Below are 26,751 nucleotides of genomic sequence, written 5' to 3'. Positions count from 1 at the left end.
GTGTTGACAATTAAAAGAAATAATTTCGCTAAATTTCATCTTGACTCTAGATTGATTGGGTTGGGGGAAATAACGAGTACAGACAGACAGACAGACAGACAAAGTGAGTTGATATAAGATTTCTAAATACTCAGAAAGACACAAATCTTAAGGATAGAACAAAATCCTACAGGTACTCCTTCTTCCCCGTCCTATTGGAGCATGGAACGGGTGGCCTGAATCAGCCACGAAAAAAAAAAGATTAGTTATCATCATCTTCTTCTTCTAGCCAGCTTTATTGCTGCTGAGCTGTCAGCTCTTTTGCAGACTGTGCCAAGGAAAAAAAGTGTGCTGTTTTCTTCAGTTGTTCAGCACTGCCGTACAGGGTGTTGGTTATGTTGGGCTGTAGTGTAAGTAGGGTCTGGATTTGGGAGGGGCATTCAAAGAGGATATGGTTTACGGTTTCAAAGGGGAGTTGTGTGGAGTTTATTTTATTCGGGTGGTAATTTGATAGTGGTGTGTGTCCTGTTCTTAGTTGGAAAATTGTAGATTGTTCTTTGCGGGGGAGGAAGTTAACACTGTCCAGTTTGTTAGGCGTAGTCATTTCTTTGTACATGGCTCTGGCTGTGTTTCCTGATGCCCATTGGTTGAGCCACTCCTCTTTGTGATTGTTGACTAACATTGACCTTAGGGTGAGGTAGTTAACAGGTCTATCTGGTTGCTCCATAGATAAACCTGACTTTGATAGCTTATCTCCCTTTTCATTTAAGATTAGTTATCATAAGTTTGCGTGTCTAATTGACATTCATAACTAAATAAACCCATACATATGCGTAGAACGTAATTATCTTCAGTTTGTCAATTAACGTCAATAACTAATAGGATAGGATAAGATAAGATTTTTTAATCTAGTTACAATAGCAGTTCCCTTTTAAAATCATGCGGTCTATAGCGCTGATGGTATAAATGTCATCTTTTTCTCTGGCTCACGGTTAACAAGGGTCTCACGTGGTCAGCACAAACAACAACCACCTTTACTTTCACTAAACTTATACCAGGTACCTACTATACCCATTATACCAGGCACATTCCTCGTTCCATATGCTAGGACAAATTTGTACAAATACTCCTTCTTCCCTAGTGCTATTAGAGCATGGAAGGGGTTGCCTGAGCTAGCCAGGAAAACCAGTGACTTGGCAGAATTTAAGTCATTGGTTAATATGCATGACTAAATGCATGACGCGTAGGACGTAATCATCTTCTTTTTTGAAGTAACGTCTGTATTATATAAGATAAGATAAGATAAGAAGATAAGATAAGATAAGAAGATAAGATAAGATAAGATAGAGCTGGATGGACTTAGAGTCACCATAAAGCTGCCGAAAGAAAAAAAAAATTCCAGCCTTCACCAGGATTCGAACCAAGCCCTTTACCACTCAACCACCATAGTCTGCACGGTGCAATAGCAATGTTTTCAGATTGTTTTCTTTTCTTTCTTTGATTTTACCCGTCCGACAAATAGCAACCCAACAAAAAAGATGCTGTCAATTTAATACTTTAAAATCCTATTAGGGATATAGGGATAAATGACACAAGAAGAAAGCTGGGACAAGCTGAATCAAGACATGCTGATGTTACAAAAGTTACTACACTCCATTGAGAGACCAAGTTTCAGTCACTTACTGGTCGGTGTCGTTGATGGTGTAGCTTCCTTGGAAATAGCCAAACATCTCTGTATTCAATTCTCCTTTAAATTGTATGCCCAGCAGGTAAGTCTTATTCACCTGTTGGTTAGATGTATACGTAAATCTACATGTTATGCTAGGTGCTGAAAACCAATGAATATTACATACATTTTAAACCTAAATAAAAAGCTCTTCATTTTTCATGAAGGTACGGGGATATTAAGCTAATAATGAAAAAGTCATCCGTTAGTAAGGCCAACGGTTAACAAGGATGTCATGTGACCAGAGTAGCGACCAACCACCTCTACTTGTCCTCAACTTAGTGTCAGACACTCGTAAAGAGGAGTGGACTCACAAGCGATCTGGAGATCCCAACATTAAAAAAAATCCCGATCTTCGTCAGGACTCGGTCCAAGGACCCAGGGTTCGGAAGCCAAGCGCTTTACCACTCAGCCACCGTGCCTCTAAAAAATAGGTTGAGATTAAAACCAATTTTTCTAAATTATTGTTTCTGTTATTATGCATTTCCTCATCTACCAACATCTACTTTTCAGAAGCGGTGCTTGATGGTGAGAAATGAATCGGTTCCCTCCCTTTCATCTCAAAGGAGACACATACGAGTTGGTCAACGAGATGGTATATGGACCTCATTCAAAAATTGTAAACAAACAACATTTGGCCACGTGGTGCTCTATCTCTTCTATATAATTTACGATCTCATGTTTAATTCATGATGGTTGTCACGTGACAGTTTTTTTTCTCGTTGTTTTATTACTAAGATCACGTGACTAAATGTTGTTTGTTTACGATTGGTGAATGAGGTCCATTCCGCTCTAATAGGGACAATGATGATTACTTAGGCTTAGATCCTCCCACGTCGTTCTGCGTATTTTTGCGGCTGTCTCCATAAAGATCCGTCACTGGCAATGTCTAAAGCCTCTTCCCACCTGGTGTCCACTGCTCTGGGGTCCTCCATGAAAGTGTGGCTCCGAGTTATTCGTGGACGTCCGTGTTTGCGATTTCCTCTCATTTGCCTCCATGTCCGAAATAATGATGATAGCTGATTAAATAATTCCTTTACTATCTGTAGGTGTCCTGTAAGAAAGTAATGGTTTTATTATGCTTGAAGTGGCCACTTGCCCCGGGCAGTGCTTCTCAGCTTTAACTGGAGACTCGGATGCACTGCTTAGAATGTGGTCTTTGTTTAGTAACACCGAATCACTTGGAAAGCGTGGTCGAGAGGCCAAGTGCTCTTGAACTTGGCCCTTGAAGGGGGCTCGAGGTTCGACACCCGACTCGGGCCGAGTTGCGTTCACTGAGCGCACGGAAAACCAACTCCTAGATACCCCCTCCCCCCCCCCCCACTGGTCCACAAATGAGATTGGATCAAACCGCTCTGAGCATGCTATAAGCATGAAAGTAGCGCTATATAAAAGCTATAATAATAATGCGGCCATTGTGAAGTCAATTCCGATTTTTGAATAGAGAATCCGAATTGATATTAACATTTAGAATATTATTTTTTATCCTTGGCATTATATTAAAACATGACAACATAAAACATATAAAAAAATTAAAAAATCATTTATTTAATTTAAATTTGTCGACATCTGGGTTACATATACACAGACAATGTACTCGGAAAGTTATTTTAGAAGCTAGTATAAAATAACTCAGCAATCATTTTAAACGTCATACATGGAGGGCTCCTTACCTTTAACTCTCGGTCTAAATTTAGAATCAGAAACTGCCTTTCAGAGTCGATGTTGTAGGACAGCACGTTTGGGTCAGAATCCTTGAATCTTTTTCCGTAAACACTGAGTTTGGCGTCGAGAATCTGAAGGTTTACCGAATGAAGCGTGATGTTCTTGGTAACGGATCTACAGTGAAACCAAATAGTGACATTCCCCTGGATAAGAAGAAACAAGAAATGTAATTAATAAAACGTATCAATTAAATCGAAACCGTACCAGAATTCTAATACCTCATTTCAAAAACTCTGCCACTCGCTTCACACAGGGGGGTGGGGGGAGGGGCGTTATTGCATAGGCGGATGAATCGAAGTTCACCTCACGGTTGTTTTGTTAGCCCTTTCCTCTTATTGACCTCCATGTTTATGTAACTCTTGTCTGGCCTATATGCCATGGCTGGCTGCCTGGTCGAGCGGTTTGCGCGCTGGACTGTCGTTCGGATTTATCGACGGTCGAGGGTTCAAACCCTGCCCGCTCCCATCCCCCGTCGTCCTGCAGGAGGTTTGGTCTAGGAAGTAAATTATCTTCAACTCTGAAGGAACATCCGAAACATGTCAAACATTTTACAAACAAACATGTAACTCATCTTTGGCCTCTATGTCATGTACTCTTGGCATGCGTTCTGTCGAAGGACACGTTCCGCTTGGTGACAGTAATCCACCTATTTAACACAATCGTCCTCCCATCAGCGACTTATGCACGGGAGACATGGAAGTCGTCTGCCAATGTCACTTCCGCCGCTACCTGTTGTGCAATGTGCGCCTTATTCCAAGGTCACCTTTATTTTTTCAAATTTTTAGTTTAATAAAAATAAATATTTTAATATTTTATATAAATTCTAATTATTCCATTATTCTTTAAAAAAAAAAGATATCCGTACATGTCATTTATTTTGGAAACTTTATGAAAAACAAATTTAGCGGCGCGCGAGAGATTCCCTACAGGTTTTTCTAAAGGCCCTTAATCCTTTCTGACCTTGAATTTTCGCGGATGGTTGTAATAATTGTTTTGAATGGCGCTTACAGAAGCAGATCAGTTCACGCAATTGTTTCTTTTTTCTTATTAGTATCTACATACTACATATACATATTGTTGTTTAGTCGAATACCCCTCCGAGTAACCCGAGATGAACTCCTATTGAAAAATCAGAGGACTAGTCCTCCCGTAGTGCTCTGGCAAGAAACTTAGCCGTTCGACGTAGTGCTTCGTAGCTACCATACAAGTCGAGTGACTGCTCAGACAGGTGCCCCCTAGTAACCAGATCTAGTCATTATAAAGTTATTTTACTTTTATGTTAAAAAATGACCGTTAGTTAATAAGCGTAGAACGGTTTTGGGTGATTATAGATTTAAATCTACATTAAGTTGTAAGATATAAGCCAACGAACGACCAAGAACAAGGGGAAGGGGGGTGGGGTGGCAAGAAGGGTTTTATTTTCATTGTAATTATTAAATGTATTAGTAATAATAGTAAAATTACATAATGACCAATGTTTAAAAATTTAAGTATCTTAAGTAAGAGACGTCATTTCGCCTGGGGCGTCCGGCTACAAAGTCCAACCCTGTTTTGAACGAATCTCACTATCCAGGCTCTTTGCAAACTGCACCACACACCACCAACTTAAAGAACTTGACAACTCCGGGCTCCAAAGTAACGTAACACTTTGATAATTGAATAAATCTGAGCCAATACTGTACAATTGGCAAAACGTACATTGTGCAAATATCTCTCCGATAACACCGTACCACCGTATCAACTCTTGCACTGGTCTCTCTGCTGCGTCTCGGATTTGCACTGAGCAGTCGTACTAAGCCGTCGCTCGGTAAGTCGTGACTCCTCGACTCTGATACCTTTGCTCTTTATATAGGGTCCCAAACGGCGTTCTAGAACCGGACAGAACGTCGCTAGACCTTTCTGGGTGGTCAGATGACTTCATCCCTCGTGACGCTCCTGAGCTCTGTTCACGACGCCGAACGGTCAAGTTGACGCTCGTCTCGGCTGGCCGTCGCAACTCGTCACGGTGGACCGCTCGTCTAGCGCTGGCCTGGGGCGATTTGCGTCGGCTGACTACAAACACATACAACTACCTCCCCCCCCATCTGTACCACCACCAGGTTTATTACAGTATTGTTAAAAGAGTCTTATCGTCTCGTAACACCGAGCAACATTGAAAGGGACTTGCACAGCAAAACTTACCTTGAAATAAAAGTCTTTTGGTTTCGGCGCGTTCATGTAAGTCTGAATCTCCAGGTTATAGTGGAAGGGAACTGCGGAGATGGGCAGCCGAATGTCCAGCGGCTGCTGGTCCCTGGTTAAGTAGATGGTCACTGTCACCGCAGCGGCAAGGAGAACCAGTAACACGACAAACGAGATGCCGGCATAGCATCCATCCCTTCGGGTCTCCATCGTCTTGCTCTGCCCCATTCTGTGACGATTATCTTAACTGTTGTACTTTTTTCTAGACCGTGACTAAGAAAGAAAAAGAAGCGATATGTTATTGAAGATGGCTTTTAAAAAAAAATCAAAGTTGCCAATATATATATATTTATAGCTTTTATAGAGCGCTACTTTCATGATTATAGCATGCTCAGAGCGCTTTGGTCCAATCTCATTTGTGGACCAGTGGGGGTATCTAGGAGTTGGTTTTCCGTGCTGCCTTTAGGCGCTCAGTAAACACAACTCTGCCCGAGTCGGGTGTCGAACCTCGTGCCCCCTTCTAGGTAGCCAAGCCAAGCCAAGTTCTAGCACACTTAGTCAGGAGGATGCTCCCGTCGCCTCAGCGTGGCCCTCCTGTGGAAACGTCCGCCCGGGGAAACGGATAGGCAAAGTACGGTAGCACACATAGCTCTCAGTGAGTTACCACACGTACGGTCGAGAGACTGTACACAGCACGTGGTAGGGATGTAACAAAGGCTCACTAACCCGTCCAACACCCCACCGATTCGTTCCCCATCGGGGGCCATACGCGCTGTGATGGACCCTCGCACGGGTTCGGTGGGACATAATAGGCATACGAAAGGCCCCCACGCGGCTCGGCCTCCGGCCTCGCACGAGAGGGGGATACTCGTGTGGGGCTCAAGGGGGCCGTGTCCTGCGACATACCGGACGAGAGTACATGATCGTTTCGGATAAGGCGGGATTTCGGACAGAGGGATTGGTGAAGAGCCGATGCCTCATCCTGGCCATGGATAAAATCCTTTCCTTGGTCAAGAGGTCCATAAAAGGGAACCGGAAGTTCTCGGACCTTAAGGACATCTGAAACAGCACACTTAGTTCTTCTTGACCACGCTTCCCACAGGGCAATCAGGGCAAAGAGACCATAGTTTGGGAATCACCGCGATAAAAAATTAAATAAATAAATAAAAACTTTAATTCAATGTAATTGTATCAATTAGTTTGGATCAGTCATGTTATTAAATTGTAATAGATCTAGACTAACAACAATAAATCTGTGCGATTAGATATATTTTTACCAATTGTTTTTGTTAACCGCAATTTCATTCCTTTAGATTTCTTAACACGCTATGATACTATCAATTTTCTGTATCAGATGGAAAAAAGAGAGGTGGGGTAGAATGTGTGAATGTTGCCGTGGTCGCTTTTAAATGCATAAAATTCACGTGTTCAGTTAGGGCTTTAACCTCCTCAAGAGGACTAACTCAACGTATACTACTACATCTGTCATGCACCTTTTCTTTCCCTTGATCGATACCCAACAAAAAAATTACTAATAGTTAATTAACAAAACTGTTTTTTTTTCTTTATTGATTCTTGTATTGTGAGATAAATAAATAATTATGCGAAATTTCAGCTTCATCCGAGAATAAGTGTGAGAGGAATAACGTGTACAAACTTTTTTTCCAGACAGACAGACAGACAGATTAAGTTTTAAAATGTTTGTAAAATGTTTTACATGTGTCGGGTGTTCCTTCAGAGTTAAAGGTAATCTACTTCCTAGTCCAAACCTCCCTCAGGACGACGTGGTATTGCAGCGGCCAGGGTATGAACCAAAGACCATCGAGAAGACTAAACGACAGTCCAAAGCGCATACCGCACGGCCAGGCAGCCAGGTTGATATTAGCTTTCTAATAAAAAGCATTAAAGATCTAGCCTTATGTGTGGCAGTAACTGTATCAGTGAAACTTTCTAGCATTCCGAACTTACACCCACATTCTAAGACAGGGAAAGAAAGAGAGTGAAAGAAAGTGAAAGAGAAAAAAAAAGAAAGAGAGAAAAAAGAAGTCGCGGAGAGAAAGAAGGATAGAAAGAGAGTAAGTGAAAGAAACTAAAAAGGATGAAAAAAAAGAAGCAAGAGAAAGAGAAAGAAGATATACATGAAATAGAGAAGAGAACATAAAGAGAAATGAAAGTAGTGAGGGGAAAAGAGAGAAGGGGAGAAAAGGTGAAAGGGGGGACAGAGATAGAGGAAAAAAAAAAGAAAGAGAGAAAGAGAGAGAAAAAGTGAGAGAGAGAAAGAGTGAGAGAGAGAAACAGTGAGAGAGAGAAACAGTGAGAGAGAGAAAGAGAAAGAGAGAGAGAAACAATGAGGGAGAGAGAGAGAGAAAGAGAGATAGAGAGAGAGAAAGTAAGAGAGAGAAACAGTGAGAGAGAGAAAGAGAAAGAGAGAGAAACAGTGAGAGAGAGAGAGAGAGAGAGAGAGAGAAACAGTGAGAGAGAGAGAAAGAGATAGAAAGAGAAAGAGAGAGAGAAACAATGAGGGAGAGAGAGAGAGAGAAAGAGAGATAGAGAGAGAGAAAGTAAGAGAGAGAAACAGTGAGAGAGAGAAAGAGAAAGAGAGAGAAACAGTGAGAGAGAGAGAGAGAGAGAGAGAAACAGTGAGAGAGAGAGAAAGAGAGAGAAAAAGTGAGAGAGAGAAAGAGTGAGAGAGAGAAACAGTGAGAGAGAGAAACAGTGAGAGAAACAGTGAGAGAGAGAAAGAGAAAGAGAGAGAAACAATGAGGGAGAGAGAGAGAGAAAGAGAGAGAGAGAGAGAGAAAGTGAGAGAGAGAAACAGTGAGAGAGAGAAAGAGAAAGAGAGAGAAACAGTGAGAGAGAAAGAGAGAGAGAGAAACAGTGAGAGAGAGAGAGAAAAAGAGAGAAACAGTGAGAGAAAGAGAAAGATAGAGAAACAATGGCAGAGAGAAATAGAGAGAGAAAAAGAGAAATAACGAGAGAGAAATAAAGCGAGCGAGAGACAGAGACAGACGGAGAGAGAGAGAGAGATGTAAGGGTGTTACGGACTGAATGTGCGTGTTTATGATGTAACTATACAGAAAGACGGGCGGATGTATTTCCTTGTGTTTCTGATGAAATCACGGGGTGGTCTTTCGTCATTCAAGTTAATACTGGTTGAAGAAAGAAAAGACATAGACAGAAAAGACGTGCAATTTTCTGTCTGTCATTAGTCAGTTCAAGTTTATTTCATTGAGAATCAAATTCGCCCACATCGATTAGTTGTATGAACTATTTGGACTAACAGGGCCGGATCTAAGTATTGGGAGACCCAGGGGCAGAAGTTTTGTGGAAGCCCATAGAATTCTTCGAAAGCTTTAATAAACATAAAAAAAAAATACTAATATCTAGAAGCATGCTCCATTTGTTTAAAAATAATACGAGTATTTAATATAAGCTAGCAAAAAAATTTAATTTTAGGTTTACGCAATGTTGTAAATCTTCATGCGTAGCACTCGCAAATTATAAAGGAATTTTTTAATAAACTACAACAGTGTTACCAACTGTAAGATTTAAAGTATTGTCTATAAAGAAAATGTATAGTGATAATAAAATTAAATTTTGAAAGATTGAGGAGGGCACTTTCTTAAAAAGACCATTGGAGAGAAGCCCAGCCAGCCATCCCCTAAATCCGGCCATCGATGCTACAAACAAAAGACCGAGGGGTTGGTGAAAAATATGAAAGTAAAGAAAAAAAATTCTAGGTGAAGAAAATAGTAAACGACAGAGATAGAAAGAAAGAGAAAGAAATAGAGAAAGAGAGAGAAAGTGAGAGAAAAAGAAAGTGAAAGAAAGAGACAGATAAATAAAGAGAGAATGAGAGAAAAATAAATAGAGAATGAAAGAGACAAAAGAGAGAGAGATAAAGAGAAAGAGAGAGAGGGAAAAAAAATGAGAGTGAAAGATAGACAGAAAAAGAGTAAGAAAGAGATAAAAAAAAAGGGAAAGAAAGAGAGAGAAAGAGAAAAAGAGTAAAAAAAAAAAGAGAAAGAGAGGGAGAAAGAAAGAGACAGAGACTTAGAGAAAGATAGAGAAAGAGGGGAGAGAAAGAGAGAGAGAAAAGAGAGAGAAAGAGGGAGAGAAAGAAAGAGAGTCAGTAAGATAAAGAAAGAGAGAGAAAGAAAGAGAGTCAGTAAGATAAAAATGAGAGAGAGAGAAAGAAAGAGAGTCAGTAAGATAAAGAAAGAGAGAGAGAAAGAAAGAACAACAACAACAAAAAAGACATAAAAAATGAGGACAAAGTGAAAGGAAACCCAATGTGGTCATGTTAACATAAAAGTCAGGGACGACAATTCATCTTTAAAACAACACACTCTAGTTTTCCTCACACAACAGCATCAACTGTTACCTAATTAACTCCCTTATACACTCGCACAAAGTCCTATTATCACTTTCTCTCTCTTATGCAACTCGATATGAAGCCTGCAGATTACAGCCGATACAGCACACTTGTTTATAGAGACACATCTTGTACAAGTGCACATATTATCACCGGAATGTCAGGCGAAACATAACTGCGCCTTTATTTTGTTTTCTCCCACAATGTAGGGATATAAAACTGAAATAAAAAAAAATTATGAGAACAAACCGTGATTCTCTTACAGCGTCGCGTTCGTTTGCGTTAGAGATAAGACATCTAGATGTACACAACTTCAAAATGAAAATGGGTTAAGACGGAACTTGTTGACTTCCGGAGGCGTGGCGTGCATGGCTGACACACGGGGCGGAATCTAAGTTTTTCAGTTTTGACCAGACTTCGTAAAACCCCCCAAAAAAATGTGAAATAAAAACTAAAAATCAACAAAAACAACAATAATAACAACAAAACAATTTTACGAAACGTAAATTAACTCACTCTGTCTGTCTGTCTGTCTAGTAAAATTTATGAACACGTTATTTGTCCTACACCCATTCTCAGATCAAGTTGAAACTTTCCACAATCATTTATCGTACCTAACAAGACATGATTCAATTAGACATTAAAAAAATTATTAGTGAATTAATTATTAGTAATTAATATTATTTTGTTTGGTATGGAAAAAGGGAAATACATTTTACATTACAGAGTGATGTAGTTGTAAATGTAAATTTCCTCCCTTTATATAAGCTTTCTTATTTTTAAATGCATTTTCTTTTCAATACAATTAGTGGACTTGAGTTGTCAGTCTCTATTTAAGATAAACTAAGCAATGACTGAAGCTATTCAATATATCAATGGTATTTATATGATCGTTTTAGAGTAAAATTAGCATCGTTACATTACCACCAATTAAAAATAAGAGAATTGGGTAAAGGAAATAGACAATGTTAATCCAAATGAAAGAAGAACAGAATATCAAAATACTATTAGACTTTGGCTAGGCCAACATTGGAATAAGCGTCCTCTGTATTGGACCACTCAAGAGTGGCGTTACCAGACGCCCGCATGTTTAGAGAACTAAAACGGATGATAAAAAGAGGACAAAAAGGAGGACTAAAAAGAAGGACAAAGCCTTGAAAAAGAGGACCAGTTAAGACAGACAGCCTTAAAAACAAGCAACATAAAAAAGAAATTTTTTTGTAAAAGACATATTTCTCCTTTATACAGCTGTCCAACTTTAACCTCTGCAAATGTGATTATTTTCTGCTCTTAATAACTAATGAAAGAAAGATTTTAAAAAATCAACATTTTTACACCCCTTACCCCCCCCCCCCCCCACCCACAAAAAAATCCCCTGTTAAGCCAATGTATAAATTTAATCAGATTATAAAAAATTCGAATAAAAACTCACAAAGAACGTCTATTTATTCCTATCTTTAATCATGGCGGCGCGCCAGCTGAGCGGTAAAGAGCTTGGCTTTCGAACTGGAATTCCGGGTTCGAATCCTGGTGATGACTGGGATTTTTTATTTCGGGATCTTTGGGCGCCTCTAAGTCCACCCAGCTCTAATGGGTACCTGACATTAGTTGGGGAAACGTAAAGGCGGTTGGTCGTTGTGCTGGCTACATGGCACTCTCGTTAACTGTGGGCCACAGAAATCTTTCCTATAGACCACAACATCCCCGGATCGGAAGCCAACCGCTTTACCGCTCGGCCACCGCACCTCTGATGAAAAAGACGTATACATATGAACTACAATGTTCGGATCCAAAGATCGTTCGTCAACGCTGCAAAGTTAATACACTTCTCTTGATGAAATGTTTTTATTCCAGTAAACCGTAAACAGTGATGCTAAATATTTTAAAACATTTCACCTGGATGGCAAACGTGTCTTCTAATGCAGCAGAAAATATGTTTATTCTCCACCTCATTTAGAAATTCTTTGAATTGACAATAGTAAAGAGCTTTAGCTACTATAACAAATAAATAAATAAATTATGGCATTTATGTAGCGCTACTTCCATGATCAGAGCGGTATGGTCCAATCTCAATTGTGGGGGAGGGGGGTATCTGGGAGAAGGTTTTCCGTGCTGCATTTAGGCGCTCAGCAAACATAACTCTGCTCGAGTAGGGTGTCGAACCTCTAGCCCCCTTCATAGGTAGCCAAGACAAGCCAAGTTCAAGACCATTCTATGCAGTTGGTCATCTTCATCACCAATTCCATGACTTTGCAAAGTTCTTCAGTAATGCTTCCATTTGAGTTGAACGATAGAGATTATCTTGTGATTAATTTTATCTTTCTAAATAGCGACGTGCCAATGTCTTGCACCTGTCCGACTTTTCGCTTTATCTTATCTTGTCTAATACAGACGTTACTTAAAAAAAGAAGACATTTACGTCCTACGAGTCATGCATCTAGTCATGCATTTAAACCAATGACTTAAACTCTGCCAATTCACAGGTTTTCCTTAGCTGGCTCAGGCAACCCATTCCATGTTCTAATAGCGCATAAAAGAGCATTTGTACAAGTTTTGTCCTAGCATATGGAACGAGGAATGTGCCTTTATCTTTGTGTCTCATAGAAATCGATGCAATATTTTATTGTAATAGAATTTGAATTCTTCTTCAAAGCTTTAAATTCTAACATTTGGTTTATATCTATTCCAAGTGTGGGGAGAGGAAGGGAGGGGGGTGGGAGAATAGGAAGATCCCCCCGTGCCCCACTTCAGGGGGGCCTCCAAATGAGTGTCAGAAATTCGTTTTTAAATAAATTAAATATTACGTCACTGCCAAGTAGTCTTGCTCTTCACGTTGTTATATAAGTCAGCGACCCTGTTGTATGTATTCCACACAGAGTATTAACACTTTCCGTGCGGTGCACTCTCAATTTCAAGAGTAGCTTCCATAGTGCTGACTAGTGCCGTGTTACTCTCAGGAAGTTCCTCTTTAGATACTTTAGAGGAGATAACAATTGCTTGCACCTCCCTCGCACCTTCGACGCCCCTGTCGCCCAATGGTACCTAATTGCCTATGCTGCTTTGTGCCACGAGTCGAGTCTGTGACGTATTTCGACCAGTTTCTAGAACCTCGAGGTCAAGCCAGTGCTGTCTAGCGTAAACAAGTTAATTTTAGGTATCCAATCAAAGAAAGTGGTTAAGGGAAAAAATAGCACACGTCAGCTTCTAGAAGGTCAAAGTTACTAAAATAATTATTTGAGAAGGTTCCATGATTCTGGAATGTACAATTTAAAAAAGTATAAATTAGGGGAAAGTTAGTTAGACGGGGTCCTCGCTTAGTCCTCACTTAGTAATAGTTTGGTAGAGTAATATTAGCGGGTCCATTAATTAAAGTTTTATTAGTTGAAGTTAAAGCTGAATGTTAGACTAAGTGAAGTTTCATGTATCTTTAAGTTTTATTTATGAAGTATCAAGTCAAGTTGTTATTGAATTGAGAAGTTAATTTGATGTGAAAGTTGAAGAAGTTATTATTAAAGAAGTTTTAAGAAAATACAAAGAGATGTTTCTTTCTTCATTTCATTGAATTGTCAAGTTTGATCATATCTGTGGCATTTCTGTGGCATTTTACGTCTCGAGAGACGATCTTTTCCCTTTGCAACTTCTTGTGTGACTAAAGAGGCCAATCCTTGATACTCAGCTGCGATCACAGGTTGGGCATATATAATCACCAGGCGCCGTTGCATTTTCACCCTTCTTTCTGCTTCTGTTTTGTATGACATCTGCAATCTGTGACCCTTCCTTTATGCTCTCTCTCCATGTGGATCTGTCCAGTGCCACCTCTTCCCAGTTGCCAGTGTCGATCATATAATCCCCAGCAAATGTGATGGTCACACTTTGTGGAACTGATTGAAAACGTATTCAGAAAAACGGAAATAGTACCAGACATATTTGCGAGCAACTCTTCCTGCTTTTGAGCTTTGTAAAATTGTGTCTCTTTTCTGTAGGTTGGCGTTTCCAACAGGTTGGAACCCGTCTCTTACAAAGCCTTCTCTGAACGTCTTTGTGGAAGGCGCCGCAGTCAAAGTGTCGTAGTTTTCGACCACGGGCAAAATGAAAAGAAGTTTGCGCCTAGGCGGATGCAAGGCGATGGAAAAAAAAATTATCAAGACGACTCTAGACAAGATCCACCTGGGAAAGCTTTTCCTGTAAGCAGGCAATTGTATCATGGACGTATACATATAACAAAGTGAGTAAGGTTTCCCTTTCAGAGGTTGTGGTCTATAGGGTAGATGATGAACAAGTTAACAGTTTTTTTTGGCCTACGGTTAACGAGGGTATCAATACTTATCTTATCTTATATAATACAGACGTTACTTCAAAAAAGAAGATGATTACGTCCTACGCGTCATGCATTTAGTCATGCATATTAACCAATGACTTAAATTCTGCCAAGTCAATGGTTTTCCTGGCTAGCTCACGCAACCCATTCCATGCTCTAATAGCACTAGGGAAGAAGGAGCATTTGTACAAATTTGTCCTAGCATATGGGACGAGGAATGTGCCTTTATCTGTGTGTCTTTCAGAGTATTTTATTAAATTTTGTTTTTGTATTTGAAGATTATGGTTCAGTGTTTTATGTATTATTGCTACTTTACTTTTGAGCCTTCTGTCCTGAAGGCTTTCTAAATTTAGTGATTTTACTAAAGGTGTTACTCTAGTCAAATGTGAATATTCGTTTGTTATGAATCGCACTGCTCTATTTTGTGTCCGTTCTAGTTTCTTAATGTTTTCTTGAGTTGAGGGGTCCCAAACAGAGGATCCATATTCTATTATTGGCCTAACCAAGGTTAAATAACATTTTAGTTTTATGTTCTTATTTGATTTATAGAAATTTCTTATAATAAATCCTAATGCTTTGTTTGATTTTTTTATAGTTTCATCAATATGTGGATTCCATGACAGTTTTTCATTTATTATAACACCTAGGTATTTTGCGTTTTTAGTCTGTGTTACTGGTTTGCCATGAATAAGATAAGTGGAATTAATTTGTACATATAAGAATGTAAAGGAATTCTCCTTGGACCATTGTCTACAAGGACATCGGAAGGAATAATACACACCGTGTAAAGAACAAATAATTTGGTTTATTAGTAATCATGTTTTTTTAAACAAATTATGGTATTTATCATATGCATAAAAAGAAATAATTCTTTTTATACAAAATTACTCATATGAAGTATGACTATCATTATCCAACCTATAGACGACTTAATGTACTATTGCTTATCTGTTGTTTATTTTTTAAATGGTAGGTTACACAATTCTTTTTATATCAACAAAAGTTTTCTTAATATTCAATTTTTACATCCAGATTAAACATAATACCGCAGATATCTCTTTGTAATATAGGAAATGTTTATTGTTTTTTATACCATTTAGATTATTTATGTAGCATAAAGAATTTTTTAAAGAATAAAAAAAATGCAAAATTGCTTTATTAACCCTTAAACCCTTTAGCCTCTAAACATCAGAATTGTGTATGCACTCATTGTAAAACAGTTCAGCACTTAAAGGGTTAAACATCTATTGGGTCCTCTGTGTCGTTTGTACTACGAGCATAAGAAAACGAAAGGTCAATCAAACAAAGGGAGATAAACGTATAAAAAATAAATTCGTCATCGATTTTTAATCTATATAGGTATTACTGCATTAAAATTGTAAAAGTGAACCAATATTTTTCGGAATAAATTTTTACTAACTATAAACTATTATTGTGTTAAACTATATACATTGTTGCAATTCATAAAAAACATTTATATTTTTAAGGATCTTGTTTAAAATTGTATTCACCAAGAGTTATAGATTTACTTTTTCGAAGAGACTATTATTTATTAAATATATAAACGCAAACTTCGATAGTATATCATATGTCCTGCGTGACACTGGGATAACTCATTGAATTTTCATACCAAAGACATTGAGTTCAGTCCCCTGCGAGGTATGACCTCTTGTATATATACTCTTCTGTTGTTGTTGTTTTTTCATAAATTAAAAATTGTATTAAGAATTCATTTTTAAAAGTAGAAAAATCGAACAGACACTAAATAGAGCAGTGAGATTCATAAAAAACGAATATTCCCATTTGACTAGAGATGAACCATAGTCGTTCTACGACTGAAGGAGGCTAACAACAATGGTCTAATCTTTTTTTGTGTGTGTGTGTGTCAGTGGGGGATGGGGGTATCTGGGTGAAGGTTTTCCAGCAAGCACAACCCTGCTGGAGTCGGGATTCGAACTCAAGCATACTTACTTTGATAAAGAAATACTTATAATCACTATTTTTGCAATTTCCAACAAGATCTAGAGAAAAAAACAATTAATTTCGATAAGATATCGAGAGTTTGCCGACCAGAAAGCACGTAAGATTCACTTGTATTATCTTTTCTTCTGAAATCTATTCTTCGCGAAATATCAATAATGAATCAAGTTTATTTTTTTATTTTGGAGGGCATCATGAAACTGCCGCACAGGGCACCAATTGCTCTAGCTACGCTACTGGAAATACTGAGGTAGGTCATGCTATAGAGGTGGCTGACTTATGCACGTTCTCCATTGCACCGCTTAGTTTACTCTAATTACACTTAATTTATCTTTTTTTTTTACATCATAAAAAAGGTGTGACATATTTGAAATTGTATAAGTTATCACGTAGAGCAGCACGAGCTAGTGAAGTCGTTTCGACATAGACTCTACTATTGAATGTTAAAGACAATCGACATTTAATACCTGCATACTGAGCGGCTCAAGAACGAGCTGGAGACGGAGGAGTAGCTAAGGTGGGTAATGATGGGCTGATACCTAGTAACACCAGTGGCTGAAGTTCGCTAACAAGGGCGAGAAAAAAGTGGACTGCTGTTTTTGGCTACATTGTTCCGCTCGTAGGAAATGCCTAAGCCTTCATCTCATCCAGAATTGGAGAGGACCCTACAAAAAAAATATTTGTAATCGCCCAGATTTATTATTGTTGTTGGTCTAGATCAGTGTTTCCTAAACGTTTGACTAATGCGTCTCCCCTCTAGAATTTATCTTCTTATCTTATCTTCTTATCTTATATAATACAGACGTTACTTCAAAAAAGAAGATGATTACGTCCTACGCGTCATGCATTTAGTCATGCATATTAACCAATGACTTAAATTCTGCCAAGTCACTGGTTTTCCTGGCTAGCTCAGGCAACCCATTCCATGCTCTAATAGCACTAGGGAAGAAGGAGTATTTGTACACATTTGTCCTAGCATATGGGACGAGGAATGTGCCTTTATCTTTGTGTCTTTCAGAGTATTTTATTAAATTTTGTTTTTGTATTTGAAGATTATGGTCTTCTGTCCTGAAGGCTTTCTAAATTTAGTGATTTTACTAAAGGTGTTACTCTAGTCAAATGTGAATATTCGTTTGTTATGAATCACACTGCTCTATTTTGTGTCTGTTCTAGTTTCTTAATGTTTTCTTGAGTTGAGGGGTCCCAAACAGAGGATGCATATTCTATTATTAGCCTAACCAAGGTTAAATAACATTTTAGTTTTATTTTCTTATTTGATTTATAGAAATTTCTTTTAATAAATCCTAATGCTTTGTTTGATTTTTTTGTAGTTTCATCAATATGTGGATTCCATGACAGTTTTTCATTTATTATAACACCTAGGTATTTTGCGTTTTTAGTCTGTGTTACTGGTTTGCCATGAATAAGATAAGTGGAATTAATTTGTTTTAGTTTTTTTGTTACTCTTAACAACTGACATTTTTCTGGGTGGAAAGACATGCTCCAATTTGATTCCCATTTCTGTAATTCATCTAATTCTCTTTGTAAAATATCTGTGTCTTGTGTTGTTTTTATTGTTCTATATATTATGCAATCGTCTGCAAATAATCTGACTTTTGTTCCTGAAGTAATGCAATTTGGTAAATCATTTATGTAAATTAAAAATAGTAGTGGACCCAAGACTGTTCCTTGAGGTACACCTGAGTTTACTGTTATCGGTGTTGATTTAGAACCATTTATTATTACAGTTTGTTCTCTCCCTATCAGAAAGTCTCTGATGCAGTGGACAATTAATGCCGAAATATTTTAATTTTTTAAGCAAACTATGGTGGTGAACTTTGTCAAAAGCCTTAGAAAAATCTAGTAAGATAGCATCTATTTGTTCACTATTATCTAAACCTTTTGAAAAATCATCAATTAGTCGTATTAGTTGTGTTTCACATGATCTATATTTCCTAAAGCCATGTTGGTATGGGGTGAGGACATTATGTTTGTCTAAGTGGTTTATGATGTTGCTACATATTATGTGTTCTAGGATTTTACATGTGATGCTGGTAAGTGATACTGGTCTGTAGTTTGTGCAGATCCCCTCTAGAATTTTTGCGTATCCCCTCTAGAATTTGTGCGTATCCCCTCTAGAATTTTTGCGTATCCCCTCTAGAATTTTTGCGTATCCCCTCTAGAATTTTTGCGTATCCCCTCTAGAATTTGTGCGTATCCCCTCTAGAATTTTTGCGTATCCCCTCTAGAATTTGTGCGTATCCCCTCTAGAATTTTTGCGTCTCCCCTCTAGAATTTTTGCGTCTCCCCTCTAGAATTTTTGCGTATAACCTCTAGAATTTGTGCGTATCCCCTCTAGAATTTGTGCGTATCCCCTCTAGAATTTTTGTAACCCTGAGTACCACTCGCCCCCCACCCCAAAAGATCACCAAACAATAATTACTCTATCACAATTAAGTATTCAGTTAGTATGTTTATCTTTGCATGCTCCAGAGACACATCAAATATATGGGCGTGTCGACGGAAGTTGTAACATCCAAACCCACTTCCGGATCTTTGTAAAAATTTGTCTTAAAATGTAAACTTGCACCGTATTTGAGTTTGTAATAATAAAAAGGGTTTAAAACATATTGTATTATACTCTAATGTATAAACTAAGTGGATATTTTAAAAGGAATCATTATAGTTCACCATGTGCAAAGCCTATACCCATCAAATTCTACCCGTACCCCAGGGGGTACACGTACCTACTTTGGAAAACACTGGTCTAGATTCAGGTCCGGCCCTAACAATTTCGGGGCCCTATGCGAAACGAATTGCGCGGGGCCCAGTCAGGGTATGGATGAAAAATAATGTCAAATAAAGGTGTTTTTTTTTTAGAAAATACATTCGTCTTGACAATAAAGTTATGATAAATAAAAGCTGACAATGACTTTTTTTTATTGCGCGTAAGATTTGCACCCCAAAATGACAATTTGTATATTTTTTCAGGAGATTTAGATGAGTTTTCAGGAGATTTAAATAATGTCAGTAGATTTCCATGAGGCCCTACAAAATCAGGAAGCCGCGGAAACCCGGTTATTTTATATAAGTTATATTGGTTTAATTCAATAATTTACACCTAGAATTAGCTGGGCCTATGAAAGTGCGAGGCTCACTGCGGCCCGCATAGGTTGCAGTGGCCTAATAACAGCCCTGTCTATAACAAATTTAATTTAAATTTCTGAACAAAAACTAATTGAAACAACTAAGCTTAATAAAAGCTTTTGAATTTTGTTTGTTTTATAAAAAAGTATGTTTATGTTTTTCATGGAAAAACAACAACAACGAAACAAGAAATATAATAGATGTATACTTCAAGCTACATACCTAGTGACTTAGTTTCACTTTAGCACTAGCTACAACAACAACCTGTGAGAACGGCTGTAGCGCATGTACATGTTCACACGGCTTGTTGAATGGGGAAGAGATTAAACCCGACCTCTGCATTCCCCGACGGCGTGAGTTCAATTACTACTTTCTACGAACCAAGGTCAAGACTTTGGGGGGGGGGGGGAGAGAGTAAGTGGGAAAAGAAAAGAAAAAAAGTCGGTAAAGGGGGGGGGGGAATTAAATGCACGTGCATTTGAGACGAGAGAGGGGAATCACGAGAGAGAGAGAGAGAGAGAGAGAGTGTGCGTGTGTGTGTGTGTTTTAGATTGTGTTTGGTTGATAGGGGCGGGGGGGGGCGGTTTGCTGAGGGTTGCAATATTGAGGTCATTACGGAAGGCCAGTAGACAAAAAATATGATTAAAGCCAAGAGAAGAGAGTGGAACAAATTACTAGAGTGATAGACACGCAGTGGTTTGCGGATACCATGGGAAGGTGGTAACAGGCCAACACAAGCCAAAAAAATCATTTCTAAGTTAACTCATGTAATGGTTTGCGGTTACCATGGGAAGGTGGTAACAGGCCAACACAAGCCAAGAAACATCATTTCTAAGTTAACTCATGTAATGGTTTGCGGTTACCATGGGAAGGTGGTATCGGTCCAACACAAGCCAAGAAAATCATTTGTAAGTTAACTCATGTAATGGTTTGCGGTTACCATGGGAAGGTGGTATCGGTCCAACACAAGCCAAGAAAATCATTTCTACGTTAACTCATGTAATGGTTTGCGGTTACCATGTGAAGGTGGTAACTGTCCAACACAAGCCAAGAAAATCATTTCTAAGTTAAATCATGTAATGGTTTGCGGTTACCATGGGAAGGTGGTAACAGGCCAACACAAGCCAAGAAACATCATTTCTAAGTTAACTCATGTAATGGTTTGCGGTTACCATGGGAAGGTGGTACCACAAGCCAAAAAAATCTTTTCTAAGTTAACTCATGTAATGGTTTGCGGTTACCATGGGAAGGTGGTATCGGTCCAACACAAGCCAAGAAAATAATTTCTAAGTTAACTCATGTAATGGTTTGCGGTTACCATGGGAAGGTGGTAACGGTCCAACACAAGCCAAGAAAATCATTTCTAAGTTAACTCATGTAATGGTTTGCGGTTACCATGGGAAGGTGGTAACTGTCCAACACAAGCCAAGAAAATCATTTCTAAGTTAACTCATGTAATGGTTTGCGGTTACCATGGGAAGGTGGTAACGGTCCAACACAAGCCAAGAAAATCATTTCTAAGTTAACTCATGTAATGGTTTGCGGTTACCATGGGAAGGTGGTAACAGGCCAACACAAGCCAAGATAATCATTTCTAAGTTAACTCATGTAATGGTTTGCGGTTACCATGGGAAGGTGGTAACAGGCCAACACAAGCTAAGAAACATCATTTCTAAGTTAACTCATGTAATGGTTTGCGGTTACCATGGGAAGGGGTTAACAGGCCAACACAAGCCAGGAAACATCATTTCTAAGTTAACTCATGTAATGGTTTGCGGTTACCATGGGAAGGTGGTAACGGTCCAACACAAGCCAAGAAAATCATTTCTAAGTTAACTCATGTAATGGTTTGCGGTTACCATGGGAAGGTGGTAACAGGCCAACACAAGCCAAGAAAATCATTTCTAAGTTAACTCATGTAATGGTTTGCGGTTACCATGGGAAGGTGGTAACGGTCCAACACAAGCCAAGAAAATCATTTCTAAGTTAACTCATGTAATGATTTGCGGTTACCATGGGAAGGTGGTAACAGGCCAACACAAGCCAAAAAACATCATTTCTAAGTTAACTCATGTAATGGTTTGCGGTTACCATGGGAAGGTGGTAACAGGCCAACACAAGCCAAAAAACATCATTTCTAAGTTAACTCATGTAATGGTTTGCGGTTACCATGGGAAGGTGGTAACAGGCCAACACAAGCCAAAAAACATCATTTCTAAGTTAACTCATGTAATGGTTTGCGGTTACCATGGGAAGGTGGTAACGGTCCAACACAAGCCAAGAAAATCATTTCTAAGTTAACTCATGTAATGGTTTGCGGTTACCATGGGAAGGGGTTAACAGGTCAACACAAGCCAGGAAACATCATTTCTAAGTTAACTCATGTAATGGTTTGCGGTTACCATGGGAAGGTGATAACGGTCCAACATAAGCCAAGAAACATCATTTCTAAGTTAACTCATGTAATGGTTTGCGTTTACCATGTGAAGGTGGTAACAGGCCAACACAAGCGAAGAAACATCATTTCTAAGTTAACTCATGTAATGGTTTGCGGTTACCATGGGAAGGTGGTAACAGGCCAACACAAGCCAAGAAAATCATTTCTAAGTTAACTCATGTAATGGTTTGCGGTTACCATGGGAAGGTGGTAACGGGCCAACACAAGCCAAGAAAATCATTTCTAAGTTAACTCATGTAATGGTTTGCGGTTACCATGGGAAGGTGGTAACGGGCCAACACAAGCCAAGAAAATCATTTCTAAGTTAACTCATGTAATGGTTTGCGGTTACCATGGGAAGGTGGTAACAGCCAACACAAGCCAAGAGAAAAATCATTTCTAAGTTAACTCAAGTAATTGTTTGCGGTTACCATGGGAAGGTGGTAACAGGCCAACACAAGCCAAAAAACATCATTTCTAAGTTAACTCATGTAATGGTTTGCGGTTACCATGGGAAGGTGGTAACAGGCCAACACAAGCCAAAAAAAATCATTTCTAAGAAACTTACGTTTCACAGAACCACCGTGCTAGAGGCATCGGAACTTTGTTATCATAACTATCACGATGGCTGCCTGGTCGTGCGGTTTGCGCGCTGGACTGTCGCTTGGAGTTATCGATGGTCCCGGGTTCAAAACCCTGCCCGTTCCCATTCCCCGTCGTCCTGCGGGAGGTTTGGACTAGGAAGTAAACTATCTTCAACTCTGAAACATGTAAAACATTTTACAAACGAATTGGGGTGATAGATCAATGCCTGCCAAAAAGAAAGCAATATATATATATATTTTCACACGAGAAAAACAAAAACCCAACTGAGATTCACTCAACAATGCCCATGATCAGAACTACTACGGAATGGGCGAGACAGACAATTGCGGGTCAAACAAGGTCGTATCTGTATCTCGCTTTACCGAAACCACTGAGCTTGGCGCATCACAGCCCCATAGTCCTAGCCAGGAGGGAATATTTGGCTGACAGATCAAAGCGTGCCAGACAACATGTGAACCACTGATTGTTAAGACCGCTTTTAAATTGCAAACTCTCCAGTCAATTTATGTATCGCCAAGTCCGTCTTTGGATCGAGTCTACTCTATTTTTTTTTTATTGTTCTATTATTAAAATTTTCAAAAGTTGACTACGCGTATATTGATACATCATCCGCTACGCTGTGTATCTTTTTGTTTTTATTAGCTGATCAATTGTGACTTAAATTTGACAATGCACTTGCAATTCCTCCGTCTGGTGAGCTTAAAGGTTCCTCAATTGAAAAATGCCTTACTTTTTTTTACAAAGCGTATATCAGCTCACTCTGTCTGTGTCCGGTACAAATCTTGTTGAAGTTATTTCTCCCACTTCCCATTCTCGGATCAAGTTGAAACTTTGTGCACTAAATCATGGTCAACTAGTTGATTTTGTTTTAGATAGGAGAAGGGAGATAAACGTTTTCAGTATTAAGAGATATGGCATTAATTTATATCCAACTATTATAAGAAAAACAATAATTCTAAAATCAGCCATTAATTACGTTTTTATTAATGACATGCCATGACAATGTAAATAGTAGCATATTCAAATTATGCATTCTATATTTATTTACAAAAAAAAATACAGATATTCAGAAGTATACACACACATGTATGGATGGCAAATGTCAATGAATTTCTATATATAACTTTAGACTACCAATATTAACCAGACCTACAGACTAATGGGGCAGATGATGTTAGGACATCTGTTATTGTCTTTTGTGGCCAGCACAATGACCAACCAACTTTAGTTTTTCCCCAAGTAATGTCAGGTACCCATTAAAGGCGCCCTAAAGATCCCGAAATTAAAAAAACCCCAGCCTTCACAAGGATTGGAACCTGGGACCGATCGGTTCGGAAGCCAAGTGCTTTACCACTCAGTCACCGAGCATCACAACAAATGACATAATAATTGAAAAATTTGACCCGAAAAAACCTTCAATGATCCCTCTTAGAAGTCTCTCATTGGTGCTCGTCAAATGCAAATTATTAGTACACAAAAAGAATAATAAAACAAATAAACAATTACATTATTACATTGCTACCAATGTTGCTTGTACTGATTGCAAAGACAAACAAAAGTAAAAATACCTACGTGATATATTAACCCTTAAAGTGCTGAGCTTTTTTTACAATGAGTATACAAAAACATGGATTTACAATGCTAGTGTTTAGAGGCTAAAGTACCACACGCATCTAAAGGGTTAAAAGAAATGCTATCTTGGAATCCCCATTTTGAATTACGAGTACTTACAATTACAATCTTTCGGAGCGCAGGATATAATGCTCTCCTCGTCATCAGATATGACGTCAGAACGTCAAGTATCAAACATTTTTTAGGTAGACAGGCCTTTGAATATGAAATTTTTGAGGTGAATAAAAACATATTAAGAAAAAAAAATGATTAGAGTCGACATGCGCGCCTAAAACAAAACACAAAAACATCGTTACGAGTTTAATAAAGAAAATTTAAATACCAGCACCTAGTAGACGTCAAATTATGTCTGAAAACATTAAGCAGACGAGTGTTCATAACTCTCAAAACAAACACAGCAGATTTCCCATTATTACTCTCAAACCCAGTATTTAGCAGACTTCACGTTTTTACTCTGGAAACAACACTTTTAGCAGACGTCAAATTATTAATCTAAAAAAAAAATGTATTATGCAGAAGTCTCGTTACTATTCTTAAAACCAACATCAAGCAGACGTCAGTTTGCCCCTTTGGTTCCATGGCGTGGTGTGTATGAATAAAGGTTTAGATGAAGAATCCCTGACTGGAGTTATCAGGTTCCTTATTGGCAGCTCAATCAGCTCAATCATTAGTGACATGACATACGCCAACACAATCACGACGGTAGCTACGGATAGCTGTTAATAAAAATACGATATTATATATATATATATATATATATATATATATATATATATATATATATATATATATGCAAAAAAATAATAATTTTGCATACCAATATTTTCTATGTGGATTTTCTTTAGCACTAAATCAATATGTATGTCAAATAGCTTTTGAAAGACAACTTCTTATAAAATTATAGCTTCTTTCAAAATGAATATTTCTTAATTTGAACGCCAAAAAAATCGCACCTTCATATATCAGTTGTTTTCAATATATCCGTTTATTTATATAATTTTTTTATTTTACGAAAAGTATGTACTTTATAAGTATATCAATTGGAACATATTTTTGAAATTTCGGGATCTTTAGGGCGTCTCTGAGTCCACCTAGTTTTAATGGGTACCTTACATTTTTTTGGCAAAAAGGCGGTTGGTCGTTGTGCTGACAATATGACACCCTCGTAAACCGTAAGCCGCAGAAACAGATGAACTTTACATCACCTGCCAAGTGGATCACGAGGTCTGAAAGGGGAACTTTCCTTTAATTGGAACATATTAACAAATTACGAGGTGGGGTGGGTATCTCTATTTTATTGCGCATCTTGCTTGTTTTATATCATGTTCAATGCGCACTGGTTCAAGCTCATTTTGTGAACATGTGAAATTTTGGTGCCTTATTCTATTTTTTTTTTAAATTACTTTTGCATATCACAACTTTGAGCATGTTCAGAGCGCTCTGGGCCAATCCTTTCTGTAGACTAACGAGGGAATCTCCATCTGGGTGAAGGTTTCGTGCTGCCTTTAGGCGCTCAGGAAACACAACTCTGCTCGAGTCGGGATTTGAACTCGAGCCCCATAGATAGAGGAAGACAAGTGATTTTCACCAATCAGTGACACAATAAAAAATAAACTTATAAAAAATAAAAAATTAAGTTAATTACGATTTTAAACAAAAAATATGTTGAAATTAATAATTGAGAAATAATTTAATATATGCTTATATATTGTATAAAATTTTATTGAAATTGTCATGGAAAAGAATTATATCCAAGACAGGGAGGAATGGAGAAAGATGGTCAACGGATCGTCTGTGGTGCCCCTCTGGTTCAACAGACTTATAGAAATGGGAGGAAGATGAAGGATCATAACTACTCTTTTATTCCATAGCATAGGGGCGCGGTGGCTAATCATCAAGCGCTTGGCTTCCAAACCCGAGGTCCCTGGTTCGAATCTCGGTGACTGGGATTTTAGATTTTGGGATTGTTAGGGTCAACTCTAATGGGTACCTGACTTTTGTAAGGAAAGAAATATCGGAAGGTCGTTGAACTGGCCACATGACACCCTGCTCGTTAATCGCTGGTCATAGAAATAAATGACCTTAACGCCTTAACATCATCTGCCCCATAGGTCGCAAGGTCTGAAAAAGGAAAACTTAACAATTCCATGGCATGCTCAATGTGCTTTGGTCCAATCTCTTTTGTTGGATGATTGGGTATCTGTGAGGAAGTTTTCATGCTGTCTCTAGGACCTCAAGGAACGCATCTTAGTTGGAGTCAAGATTTGAGCTCAAACCCCCTTGTTAGGTAGCTAAGTGGTCTATGCCACTCCGTCATAGACTGCACACAGAAATCACGTGACACAATGACCATGTCTGTTATGTGTATGTCCATTTCATATGCTTGAATTCGGTTAAAGTAAGTAATGACCATCAGATGACACAGGTATGTACCATAGGTAAGTCTGGACAGCGGGATCCATGCACCCCCAGGTCAGCAATGTATTGCAAATACCTAAAGGGGAAAAAAAAACGCACAATATAAAAACACTAGTCGACCGGCGGCGTAGCATACGCCGCTATTTTGCTGGGCCGGCCTTAGAAGAATTAAAGACTAATATAGTATGAATAAAAATAATAGATAATGAAATAGTGGAAATTGAACA

At 38.5% G+C, this 26,751-nt stretch overlaps 1 protein-coding gene across 1 annotated transcript in view; it reads right to left on the bottom strand.

Annotated features, from left to right (window-relative positions):
• LOC106053228 (aminopeptidase N-like) overlaps nt 1-19,805 on the bottom strand; it is an 81,826-nt gene extending 62,021 nt beyond the window's left edge. Inside the window, exons 1-4 of the mRNA XM_056011827.1 lie at nt 19,654-19,805; nt 5,612-5,884; nt 3,379-3,573; nt 1,663-1,763 (exon numbers count right to left, since the gene is read on the bottom strand). Coding sequence (XP_055867802.1) covers nt 1,663-1,763; nt 3,379-3,573; nt 5,612-5,839 — 524 coding nt within the window. The 5' untranslated portion in view covers nt 5,840-5,884; nt 19,654-19,805. The remainder of the gene's footprint in view (nt 1-1,662; nt 1,764-3,378; nt 3,574-5,611; nt 5,885-19,653) is intronic.
• Between the last annotated feature and the right edge of the window lie 6,946 nt (nt 19,806-26,751).

The sequence above is a fragment of the Biomphalaria glabrata genome, chromosome 15, assembly GCF_947242115.1.
Source record: "Biomphalaria glabrata chromosome 15, xgBioGlab47.1, whole genome shotgun sequence".
Lineage (NCBI taxonomy): Eukaryota > Metazoa > Mollusca > Gastropoda > Planorbidae > Biomphalaria > Biomphalaria glabrata.
Note: the sequence above shows the minus strand (reverse complement) of the source record. Positions and strands in the feature narration are given on the sequence as shown.